The sequence below is a fragment of the Haemorhous mexicanus genome, chromosome Z (genome assembly GCF_027477595.1).
Source record: "Haemorhous mexicanus isolate bHaeMex1 chromosome Z, bHaeMex1.pri, whole genome shotgun sequence".
Classification (NCBI taxonomy): Eukaryota; Metazoa; Chordata; class Aves; order Passeriformes; family Fringillidae; genus Haemorhous; species Haemorhous mexicanus.
In genome coordinates this window covers 72,176,614-72,189,215 of record NC_082381.1, presented here as the reverse complement: position 1 = coordinate 72,189,215, position 12,602 = coordinate 72,176,614, and the positions used below count along the sequence as shown (strand labels likewise).

The 12,602-nt window shown below is 40.0% G+C and overlaps 1 protein-coding gene across 2 annotated transcripts in view; it reads right to left on the bottom strand.

Annotated features, from left to right (window-relative positions):
* Window positions 1-10,284, bottom strand: part of IL6ST (interleukin 6 cytokine family signal transducer) — a 32,694-nt gene extending 22,410 nt beyond the window's left edge. The window contains exons 1-4 of one of the 2 annotated variants that reach the window (XM_059836899.1): window positions 10,180-10,284; window positions 3,116-3,196; window positions 2,254-2,565; window positions 309-441 (exon numbers count right to left, since the gene is read on the bottom strand). In XM_059836899.1, the coding sequence (XP_059692882.1) occupies window positions 309-441; window positions 2,254-2,565; window positions 3,116-3,182 (512 nt within the window). In that variant the 5' untranslated portion in view covers window positions 3,183-3,196; window positions 10,180-10,284. The remainder of the gene's footprint in view (window positions 1-308; window positions 442-2,253; window positions 2,566-3,115; window positions 3,197-10,179) is intronic. The other variant, XM_059836900.1, reaches the window with a different exon arrangement.
* Between the last annotated feature and the right edge of the window lie 2,318 nt (window positions 10,285-12,602).

Genomic DNA, 12,602 nt, shown 5'->3' with positions numbered 1-12,602 from the left:
TAGCCCCCTATTATGAGATGTATTGTACTCAAGCCACACTAATCATGTATTTGAAGAATAGAAAAATACGAGATTACTGTCACTCCAAAACAAGTTCAGCAACAAAACTTCACGTCTGACTTAGCATTTCTTGAATGCCAACTTCTTAAACTCTTCTCTTACCCCTCATACCAGACAGACAGCAATACTTCAGAAAATTGGACTTAACCTTAAGGACTCTTCCAAAGAATCAGGAATTTCAAGGACTGTTGGTTTAGCATAAAAATATTCTTCAGAATAATTTAGATATTCTATAGAGTGCTACTTACCAGCGGTATTTCAACCTGAACTGAGTATCCAGGAACGTATGCCTTCCAGGGTTCCAGGTACAAGTCATAACGTATGTGAATCTTGATACCTGATGCACAATGCAACTTAAGTTCTTGGGCTTCTCTGGAGCCACTGTACAGAAAGAATTAGCAATAATTAACCTATACACACATTTCAATCCAGCAAGAATCCTTTTAACTGTCCCACTAGAGTGATTTCTGTGAACATCAGAAGTATTTAATTGATTTTTCTCTAAAGGATGTGGCAAAAAGTGCTGGATACCATCCTGCAATCAAAGTAAAGCAGCTTAAATAACTACTTTGTTGTTCCTTACTAGCAAGTGCTTAATCCTTATACAGTAGGCTGTATAAGGATTAAGCACTTGCTAGTAAGGAACAACAAAGACTTTTCATTCTGAGGCAGAAAACCTTGTATTAACCATCTCTCATCTAAATATATTTTAATTCACATAGAAGAAAAATAAGTTAATAACCACTATAGAATTGGCACATAGTGACTTTGCTAGTAACCTGAGCTCTATAAGCAATTTGTTTTCCCCCAGCTGAGGTATGGAAGAAGCTTGAGCTGCAAACCCATGCAGGAAAGCTTAGAGATCTTCATCCATCCACTGTAGTGTGTAAGGAACTTTTTCAGAATGCAGCAAAACAATTTTCTTTCTCTTTTAACCTCAAATTTTAAGATACAAGTGTTAGTGTTTCTAGGTAGTGTTTCTATCTCCTATATTATCACTATTTACAACAGTATAACGTACTTAGAGAATATTTTATTTGCTTTCAAGCAGAGCGCTAGTTTCAATAGAACAACCTTATGAACCTTATTGCTTTCTTCCTGAATAATTGTATTCTTCTCAAACCTGTTGCTAGTCTCATTATTTAGTTTTCTTTAATTGACAGTATCAAAATGTAATAGCTTTAAATAAAAAATTGTAATGTGAATTACAAATGTGGAACGTCATCTGTACCGTCATTACATTTAAAATCTTAGAATAATTTATCTGTCCTCACCTTTCCATGTATTTTACCTTTTAAAAATATTTTTTATTTTATCTTTTCTAGTACAGTATTTACTCCTCAGAAATTACTTTCCTGTGACAGCATTTTGTACGTCATGCTAGAAGCATATAATTCTAAATTGTGAACTCAAGCAGGCCTTTTGCATGCAGACCATTCACAACTGCAGTACCATTTGCCATCACTAGAAGACAACATAATTCATTAGCCATGTCATACTTAGGACACTACAACACTTGTCCTATTAGCAGGACGCTGAGTAATTAAGATGTAGCATTTATTCACGTGACTTTCTCAAGTCAGTCTTGTCTAAAAGCACTTGGTCTGAACCACACAAGTGCTATCATTCTAGAATAAATGAAGTTTATACGTAGTTAAAAGTATTTTCTATGATAGAGAGGTAAAGGAATCCAAATAATACATTCCATCCTTAAGGCAATTCAGGTTAGCTTTAGTGATACAGATGGACTAAATGTTTCTCAGTCTGTTAATGAAGAAAACATTATTTTCAAAATGTTAGCATGAAACCAGGACATGTCACCTAAAAGTATTTCCTCCACCTCTGATACAGAATCCAGAAGTAAGGAAAAGTTAACTTCCTACTTCCTATTTCATTTAAATACACATCTTTATTCTATAATTAAAATCTGCCGCTTTTTGTTGTTCCATTTTTCCTATTTCAACACTGAAATACTCCAGAGTATTTTCTACTTTTTAGAAAACTTTCTTCAGTGTGTATTGAGCAGCTGTGGTGGCATGTAATTTGACAATATTTTTACTCATTTATCCAGTAACTGAGGGAATAAAAATTAAGTGCCTAAAGATATGCACATTTTTTATTTTTTGCATTTTCCCATTTCTCAGAAACAATTTTCTTAAGACCAGAATAAAACGTAAAAAAAATGGTACTCACAGCCTACTGTAACTGTAATTCCGTAAATGTTCTGTTCAATCTGTCCATCAGCTAAAATGTTGCATGTCAGAGGAGTAGCTAGTGAAGAAGTGTCATTGAATGTGACACTGGAAACCGTTCTGTTTATTTCACGATACTGTTCTTTAGGTACCAGTCTATTTTTAATCTTCCAGATAATCTGACTGGCATAGATATTGCCAAAGTCAAGACAACTCTCATTCAGAATGCATAATGCTGTGAAATTGGAACCAAGGGCCAGGACAGGTGACTCCGGGATGATGTGACCACATGACTGCACGAGTCCACCTGAAGCTATAAAGAAAACAAATTTCACATTCATTAAGGACTACACAACATTCCCTAACCAATACTGCTGATACATCACTAGTTAAAAGCACTACATGTGTATAAGCAGTAATTTAAGTAATTACCTGACAATAATAAAACTGAAATACATTAGTAGACCACCATGAAGATTCAAGGGCAAAAACCAGTGCTGTGTTCTTTAGGCTTTGCAAAAGCATTTCACCAAGCTAGGAAAGCTCTATTAATAAATAGAGGCACATAAGAGAGAGAGGACAGTCAAGGGTTGCATGTTTATATCTTCTGAAGGAGGAAGTTGTTATACTTGAGTTTACTCTTTTGATAAAAAAGTATTTTCTATTAAACAAGTTAGCATAGGAAAACGGGGGTAAGTGTGCATCTGTGCTGTGGTGAGCTAGTGTTAGAGACTAGGATTGCCTATCTTAACACACCTTACTTTCTGTCCTCATCCCACAAGTATCTAGACAAAAACCAAGCATTCAAACATTCGGTGTAACTAGTTCTATATCCTCTTGTATCTGAGACACAGAACTCTTACCATCAGGAGAACAAATATTCAACACCAGATAGAAGCCACAGGCCACCCAGTTCCACCTAGAAAACATGCTGCACAGAATTTCTGTAACAAGAGAAAGATATATATTTTTAAATTTAAACTATTACTCTTTACTTTAGATCAATGTCAAAATCAGACTTGTATTTGCTCTAAAATAGTATCTCACATACAAACACTTCCAGGAAAATAAATGTGTGTATCTTCCCACCTTAGAATGGGCAAACTGTTTCTATTTTCCTCACTGCTAAAACAAAATCAAATGTTTACTTAAAAAAACTAAGGCTGTTTAAAGCTGATTTAATTACAGGTTTAAGAAATGTATCAGCTTTAGGTTTTCACACTGCATATGAAAAACGTCACTGGTAACTCTGTAGGAAGTTCAGTTAGAATACAGGGTGTAACAGTGTGGTTCAGGTTTTAAAATTTAACCCTACGAATTTGATTATGTTTTTCATACTTGCCTAACTTTCAAGGGCACTGATACAAAACCTTCAGACAAGGTTCAGAACAACTCACCACAAAACCACGTGTCTCATTCACAAGAGCGACTTAAAATACACTCAGGAATTACAAAGCACAATGCTTCCATATCAGGAACTGCTGTCTACTATAGAAAAAGCGCTAATTAATTCTTTAAAACTTTACAAGGGAGCTTGCAATTCCCCAAAAGCTGGAGTACATTTTATAACACTGTACTTATTTCTGTATTGCAACAGAGCCTGCTCGTTCTCAAGTTTTGACACTTCTAGAAAACGCTTTAGAGATACTGAAGCATTCACACAGTAGCTTCCACCCCCACTGTCATGAAGCCACTAAGTGTGTTCTGGTTTTCTCAACTTATTTTAAGGCAGCCCTACACTACCAAAAGCAAGTGACCAATCTCTACTAAGCATACGAGCTATTTTATTTTTAGCTATATTTAGGCATCTTTACAGGAACAGGCAGATTAGCTTAGTGAAATAAGGCATTTAGTTCACAAGCCGATTTCTAGAAGCAGACTTCATGCTATTCTTACACCTAGAAACTTAACATAGGCTCTCTAGGTTTACTAAGATTTGAGGAGAGATGGCCTACAGCAACATTGTTTCTGAAGTTTTATTTTCAATTAACCTGAGAGAACTTCTTTGGAAACTAGTATTCTGAGCTCTACCTCATCAAAGGAAGCTCGCTAAAAATTTTAAGGGAATTCCACAGTATTCCCTAGACAGGAAAATTAAAAAGCTCCACTTACTACTATCAGAAGAAACTGCAATTTATGATAGCAAACATCCTTTTTCTTTGATTGCATGTAATTGACTTCATAATAGTGACAGACACAAGGTATTTCACATATACATATATACACACACACATATATATGTAAAACTAGGCACACATTTAAGCATGGATCACCCCCAAGCCAGAACCTCATTCCTTACACATCAACAGAACTAAGCCTTTTTTTTCTTTACAAATCAAGATAAACAGTGTAATGTAAAGAAAATCTCTATTCACAGGAACAACCAAATGAAAGCAGATCTCAAACATCTACAGCAAAGTCTTTGTAGGGTTTGCCAACCTAGAAGTCTTTCAGTCAGAACTAAAAAGCCACCAGAATCACCCAGGTATCTTTATTTTCTTCCATACTTGTGAGTTCATTACTCAAAGCCCATCAAAATTTCCTGTATAGAAACTTTACAGCAGAAACATGCTTGAAAAGACTGGCAAATATATTAACAAGCATTTGTTTGTCACTGGAAGTTTGTTAGTTCATTTTTTGACTAAATAACAAGTTGTTTGTCATCAGACTGTAGCTATATGGCATTGAGAACCAAAAAGCTATTAAGTTTTTTCTATGTTCTACTTAAGTACTCTCACTGGGCTGGATATAAGAACTGCTATACTGCTTTAAATGCAATGTGTATTTGGATATTTATTACAAGGGTACAGTGAAATAACTGTGAAATAATATCAATTGATTCTTGTTTATTTTGGAAGTAAAGTGTCCAATATCTGAAAATTAAGGTTTCTACCCACACATGAATTTCTGAATTAAAAAAAAAAAACCAATTAATTTAAAACATTTTTATAAGTCAACATGGTGAAAACAACCAAATTATAAAGAGTATTCTCTTTTAGTTTACATCACCAAATAAAACCAGCGCTTAGGGATCTACTTTAATGACTAGACTTGTGCTAAGACTTACCAGAACACTGCTTGTTAACCAAAGCCTATTGAGCTCTACTATGGATAGACCTTAGGAACTGTTATTTCAAGCAAGATTAATTTAAATTATTTAACTGGAACAATTTGAGTTGCAGAAGATCTGAAATTCATCAGAAGCCTAAGGGCAACTACAAGCTAGGTGGAAAGAAACAGGAGCTCTGCTTCACTGCTAATTGCCAAAAGCTGCAGAACAACAGCAGAAGCACCTTTCACACTGAAGTGGAAAGAATGAAACAGATATAAAAAGGAACGTTTTTAAAGTTTTTAATTTCTTTCCCATTTGCCATCATGATTCATGCCACCTTAGAGTAAAGGCAGGGAGTAACAGCCAGTAACTTTGTAATGATGTAATAGCTTAGGTGACAAGGGTCACCTAAGCTATTACATTATTACAAAGTTACTGGTTTTCTTTTGGGTCATTATTTATTAAAGTCAAACAGTATTTCCACAAAACTATTCACTGATTTTCACACCAGCAGTTATCAAGTATGGTTCAGGTTATTAAAAACATACTGTAAAGCAAATGAAAGAATAAATAAATAAAAAGCAATAACCAACTTAATAAGTAAACAATAATACATAATTATCACACATTTTGTCCTAAAATATGTTTTTTTCCACTGGAAATTTAAAATAAATTACTATCTTTTCATTTAAATGCCATTTCTATATTCAACTGCCTTCCAGACTTGAAAAACAACATTTCAGTTGTTCCAAGCAGATTCATTCACATGTAAGAGACTGAAGTTCAAATCTCTACTACTTTGCACTTTGGTAAGTTTAGCAATTATTTTGAGGGAGCAGATAAGCCCTCCACAAATCATACTATTCAATTTCACTGCAGTCAGCTCCTGAAAGGCAAGGGAATGGAGCTTCATACTCCTGCTTTAGGCTGCTCTGATGTATTTTACTTAGTCCCACCCTTGCTGATCAACACCATTTGAAGAAGACTGAAGCTACACACCTCTAAAGCCACAAAGGGGCTATTACAATCCCTTCTAATGTGTGCTATTTTTAAACACATTAGTGTCTCTGGCTTTTACAAGACTGATTCTTAATTGAAATTTAGTTCTACGGGAAAGATCCAGAGTTACCCTAGACACTTCCATCCATCCTGCCTATCTGAAAACCATAAAGGAAATGAAAAAAAAACCAAAATAAATGGTGGGACTTAAAATTAACAAAACAAGGAGCCATACTTCATATTAGAATGAGGAAAATACTTCTATGCAAACTGCTGTTTTCTTATCTGAGTGTGTAAAAATGCTGAGGTGAAGACACTGAAGAAACCCTGCATATAAACTACAACAAACCTTAAAAGATAGTGTTTAGCATTACTGTTGAATGATGGCATTAATTGTACACAATTCACAATTGTAAGTCAGACTAAGCTGTTAGTCTAGACAGCAAAAAACTCAATTTCTTTCAGTCACTATGCACAGCTTAACCCAAGTTTTATGTTTTACTGACTGGTACAGTGTATATATATACATCTGAGGTGAAAGCTGAACCCAATGCTGCATGAACACTGAAACAGCTGGCCAGTTCAGATGCTTTCTATTAAAAACAAACAAAACTAAAGAGCCAAACCAACACTTTATACTATGCAGTTGTTGTGCATCACTAAGTGAAGAGGCAAGGGAGACAGAAGTTTGCCAGGTTGTTCTCATGGTTTGGTGGCCAAAGATCAAAATCCATCAAAATACTACTGAGTAAAACCAACATGGTCAATTTAGAATGCTGCTGGTGACAGTCCTTGACTCACAGAAAATAAATTAACTCAAAGAGGAAAAAAAAAGTTTAAATGCTTTGATTATTTCTGTAAAGACAGACTTATAAAACTCATATGCCATGAGATCATCCCATTTAATATCCAAATCAAGTGGGACTTCTGTTGTTCTTCACATCCTGCAGCCATTTTGAAAGGAAAGCACTAAGCCTTTATGTCTGATCCATAAATTGATGCTTCATGCAGTGCTTATGAAAAGCTAATTACAACCCTAAAATCACACCTTATATGCACAAAGTAGTAAGTGTTGAGTTTTAAGATCAGCCTATGACCAATAGTTTGTGAAGAAGTATCAGGTTTTCATGCAAAACAGGTATCATTACTTATTCTGAGCAAGAGAGAAATCTTAAAAATTCATTTTATTTCATAAATCATGAGACGTGCCCCAAAATGAACACAGGGATAAGCCATTATATAATGGGTTACCTCTCAGTTTCAGAGAAGCTGCAATTCCTGTCCAACTGATCTACAAATGACCATGTCATGTCAGTTTAAAAAACTATAGCTAAAATAACATCTACTCATCAGCAAAGCCAGCTTGGAAGTCAGGAAGTATAGATAACACCACAACCACCACAGGAAGGTGTTCAGTCTATTAAGGCTCATTATCACATCAATCACAGGAGACCAAAGGTTGCGGGAAAATGGATTTCCAGAAATTCCTCCAAAAAAAAAAAAGACCTATGTTTATAGCTTCAAGAGGCAATCTGTCACTAGGAATCCACATAGCTCAGGCAGACAGAACCAGGGATGCTGCACAAGGCAGCTGCTGCTTGAGGTTTTTATAACAAGTCAGACTGTACTTAAAGCCATCTAAAAGCTGTAACTATCCTTAAAGGAATTTTGATTACTCAAACCGTAACTGCTTTCTAATTAAGCGTATTTCAGCTGTAAGCTTCCTTCCTTCCTCCAAGCTTCCTTCCTCCTTGGAAACATTTATGAGACTCAAAAAACACCAGACACCTCTAAGAGAAGCACTTAAATATTATGTAATGTTATATGAACAAAATACTCAGAAATACACTTTCATACTTAAAATCTCTATACACGAATGACATCTCTATCTCTTTCACCATCTAAGCCAGTAATTTCTCTCCTGTACTTATTCCTCTGCCTCTAGAAGGAGGCTTATCCTCGTTGTTTTGGTAGGGCACTCATAACAAAAAATATAAAGAAAAAGGAAAACCAAAATGGGTACAAAGTTTAAAATTACTGAAATACCTAACTAGAGGCACCAAATATTTGCTTGCAATGATTGAGTTCCTTCTGGTACCTTCTTAAAACTGTAAATCAATTTCTCTGGAATACTTCAGAATTTTCTCACAGCTAGCAAGCAGTTTTAGTTCAAAAATCAAATTAATTAATACAAAGTAATGTCTTAGCATTCAGTCATCACATTTTGAAATCAAACCTTCCAGACTGATCACAAGCAGTGATGGTGCTTCTCTAATCTAGACAGTTCTTGCTAATACAAGAATAATTGATTTTAAAAATAGCCAAAAAGGTTCTTTAACATAACTGTGCAAATGCTAATCCTCCAGACAAGCAGCATGGGAACAGTATCTCCATTTGGTGTACTCACTTACAGATGTGCATATCTATCTATCTTTCTACTCCGCCAAAAATATTTATCTATTGACTTTCCTTGAAGCACCACATTTCCAGACATACAAACAACATCCAAACAATTACTTCGAATGCTCAGCTTCTAGGAAGTAATCTCAAATTTTCATCATCCACACTCACATTCTTATTGTGCTACACCAATATATAGATAAATCTGTTCAGAAGTTACATGCTTTGAACAGTATATTCTATATGCCTCTGGAAGTAACAGCATATAGGCAGCACAAAGGTTAATATTTCTATAGAAAAGAGGGTGTAAGAAAAAAGACCTATCTCCCAATAGTATCCAACTTCTTGGGAAGGTTGTGGATTCCCTTTCCTCCTCTGTGACAGAACAGATCACTAACGACAGAACTATAATCCCACACAGCTCTACTACAACTATGTGTAGAACTATGCCTCCAGAATGCCTCAGCAGTAACAAGCAGCAAACCAGCTGCAGTAACCAGCTGGCAAACCCGTAGTCAGCGTAAAACAAGCATGAAAACTGAGACTGGGAATTATTCCCCTCAATCCTGCCAAAACACTTGGCAGCCTGCTTTCCTTTGTGCCTCAGTTTCATCATCCAAGAGATGAAAATAATGATGCAGATTTTTTTTAGGGAAAACATCAGAGTCCCACTACAGAGATGACTAGCGCCCAGGACCGCATGGGAAGCAACCAGACGGCCACGGTACCCGCTCCTCCCCAGTTCCTTAGGGAATCCCCTCCAGCACTTGGACCAGCAATAAAACAAAGTGTGCGTATCTTTCAGGGCAGCAGTTTTCTACCATCTACAGGCAACAAGAGCAAACCACTTGCGGTGACGGCAACAAAACGCAAATCTCTTCATCAAGGAAATGCGTCTCGGTGGCACAGCCACACTTATGTGACAATCGAAAAAGCCGAGAGACGCGACTCCCGCGAGGGTCGCGACGCCTCTGCCAACTCGGACGGTCGGCACTAACCATCGCCGCTCTGGCCAAGAGCGCAGACAACCTTCAGCCTGTCCCTCCGCGCCGCGCCGGGGCAGGGCTGAGGATGGGGCCCGGCGGAGCGGCCCGGCGAGGGGCTCGGCACCCCCAGGCCCCGCAGCGAGCGGCCCCGGGCGAGGCCATGTTGCGCTCTGAGCGTCACGGCCGGGCAGCTCCGCCGGCGCCGGCGGGGGGAGGATGGACGAGGCGAGACACCGCCGCGGGGCACGGCTGGCGATCGGCCCGGGAACCGAGTGGCGCAAGACTGCTGTTTACCCGCCCACCCCGGCCGGTCTCCCGGTCAGCCCTGAACGAAAGCCCCGCCACCCCCGCCCGGGGCGCACGGCGCGGAGGAAAAGGACGGCCCAGCACGGTCCCCGCCGGCAGACGTCCCTCGGTCGGGAGAGGACGCGGAGGTGGAGGGGGAAGGGAAAGGGGAGCCCCGCACACGGCCGCACACCCCGGCTCTTACCCGGCGCCGCCGCTCGCTTTCCGCGGCCCCTGCCCCTAAATAGCGGCACAGCCGCCTCGCGCCATCGCGCCGCCGTCCCGCACGCGCGGCCCCGCGCCCGGTCACGCTCCCGCCCCGCCCCAGCCCCCGCGCGCCCTTCCCTCCTCCTCCACCCACGCCGGTATTGGCCCGCGATGCCAGTGACGTCATCACATGGGGCGGGGCTGCAGGAAGGGGCGGGGCTTCCCGTAACGCGGCGGCCTGTGCCAGGATCCCGGGGGGCGCGGGGGGCGCGCGCGGGGGCCGGGCGCGGCGGCGGGGTCCTGAGGGAGGCCGTGCCCCTCCCCCGCAGCGCTCCCGCCCCTCCGCCGGCCGCGCCCGACGCCCCCCCTTGGCTGTCCCGCCAAGGTGCGTTCTAGCCGTGGGCGGCAGCCGCGGGACGCCCGGCCGAGGACGGCTGGACCTTACCCGGGCCGCAGCCGGCCAGGCCTCTGGAAGCTTCTCCCGGCCCTTGCCCGGCCGGGCCTGCGCGAGCGGTGCGGCGGGGGCGTTGTCCTGAGCGGGCCTGAGGAGCCAGCGGCCTTCCCGGCGTTTCGCAAGACTCCCTTGGGAGTATGGGCGGCTGGAGAATGCTCTTGTCAACAGCTGCCGTGCGAGCAAAGCGCTGCGATCCAGAGCAGTCTCGATGTTTCAGTCACTTCAAATCGGGCAGGATACCAGTCCCTGAGAAAGGTGTTTGTGGAAGGTTGCTGAGGAATGGTCCTCAATATAGATCATTAATATGATCATGACCCACCTTGTCCTTGGATGGAATGGTCCTCAATATAGATCATTAATATGATCATGACCCACCTTGTCCTTGGATATTTTTTCATTCCGTAACTCTGAAAATTTATTTTTGTAAATCAGAATGATTTAAAAAGCTAAGATGCTTTCTTCTTTCCAGATTAATTTTTTTTCTAGTTCATTAGTAAGAAAGAACAGTGCCACGCCACAAGCTTGGTGCTGCGAGTGTCAAAGGAGGCTGTTCCTAATGAGGAAAGTACAAAACATCACTGATGTATGCCCGAGTTTCTTCCTGCTGAATGCTTTAGGGTTTTTCCCCCTTAGTTCTTAAGTTGTATTTGGGCTCAAGTAGGATATGAGATATATTCCACTACTGTTTCTCACAGATTTAGTGCCAGTCTCTGATTATGCTTGGTGTACTGTCTCAGACGACTTAATAACCCACAAAAATGTTGTTGGTAATTCTGAAAATGCTGTATTTTTTCTATGTAGCAGAGTAAAGCTGGATGGACACTTTTAAATAGTCATTTAGTTGCTCTGCTTTCTGCTTTCCTAATAACAAAGTTGTCTGTACTTACATAATTTCTGATAGGTATTTATCTAGGCTGCAGATTAAATTCATGACTTTATGTCCCTGCTTGCAGCTGATGCTGTCTAGTATCCTTAGATACTGTAGATACTGCTGTTTTCTCCCGTTGGTGGTGTCTGCACTGAATAGACTCAGTCCTTTCCATTTCCTCCTACAGGACTTTTGGTGTTCAAACTCCTCCTAAGGTATCAGGACAAATGACATCTGAGGAATAAGTTTCACAGTTTTTCCAGTATGACAAAAGCATTGTAGCTGGTCACTTTTGCTTTCTCACCAGATAATGGTTAGTATGTTTGTGTCTCCATCAATTCTTCATTACAGTTTGGGACTGTTCAAGTACAGTTTGATTGTATAATTGGTAAATTTCAGTGTGTATGGATTTGCCTGTTTCAGCATCCTCAAAAAATCAATTTTTTGGCAATAAAACTTTCAAGTGGAACCAGGCTTTAACTAGAAGGACCGAAAAAATAATGTTTTTTCTCTTGTTTTAGCATGCCTTCTGTCTCTTGTATGATCACTTGAGTTCTGCTGCTAAATAGACATTCCAGAAATAAACTCTTCACTCTCCTCCCTCCCCCAGCCAACAGAAAGCCTCTTATAACGTTCTTATTCTGAAATGCTATAGCCTGAAGCGATTCCTGGTATATTGCCAGAACTTGTGGAACAACCTTCCATCTCCCTTCAAAACCAGTCCTGTGGCAGGCTTCACTTCCATATGACATGCATTGTAACTCTTCAAATAAGCAAGGGATTGTGGATTTCACAGACTATCTATGACTCAGTGTAAAACTAAGTGCACATATCTGAAGTTGTGTCGAGAAACAAAATAATTTGCTTGCAACAGTACCTAACTTTTCTGAATTGACACAAAGTACCATTTATTCATTAACAATTTCATTTTCAAAAATCTGATTGTACTTACACACCAGCCACTTTCTGCTACAAGCAGGTAAAAAGTTAATAGCATTACAACTGCCACTGGATAGAATCAGGATATTTGGGATCCCTAGTAAATAAGAGAATTAAGCTGTTCGAGCATGTTGTGAAGTGGTTTTCTGCACATGGATGA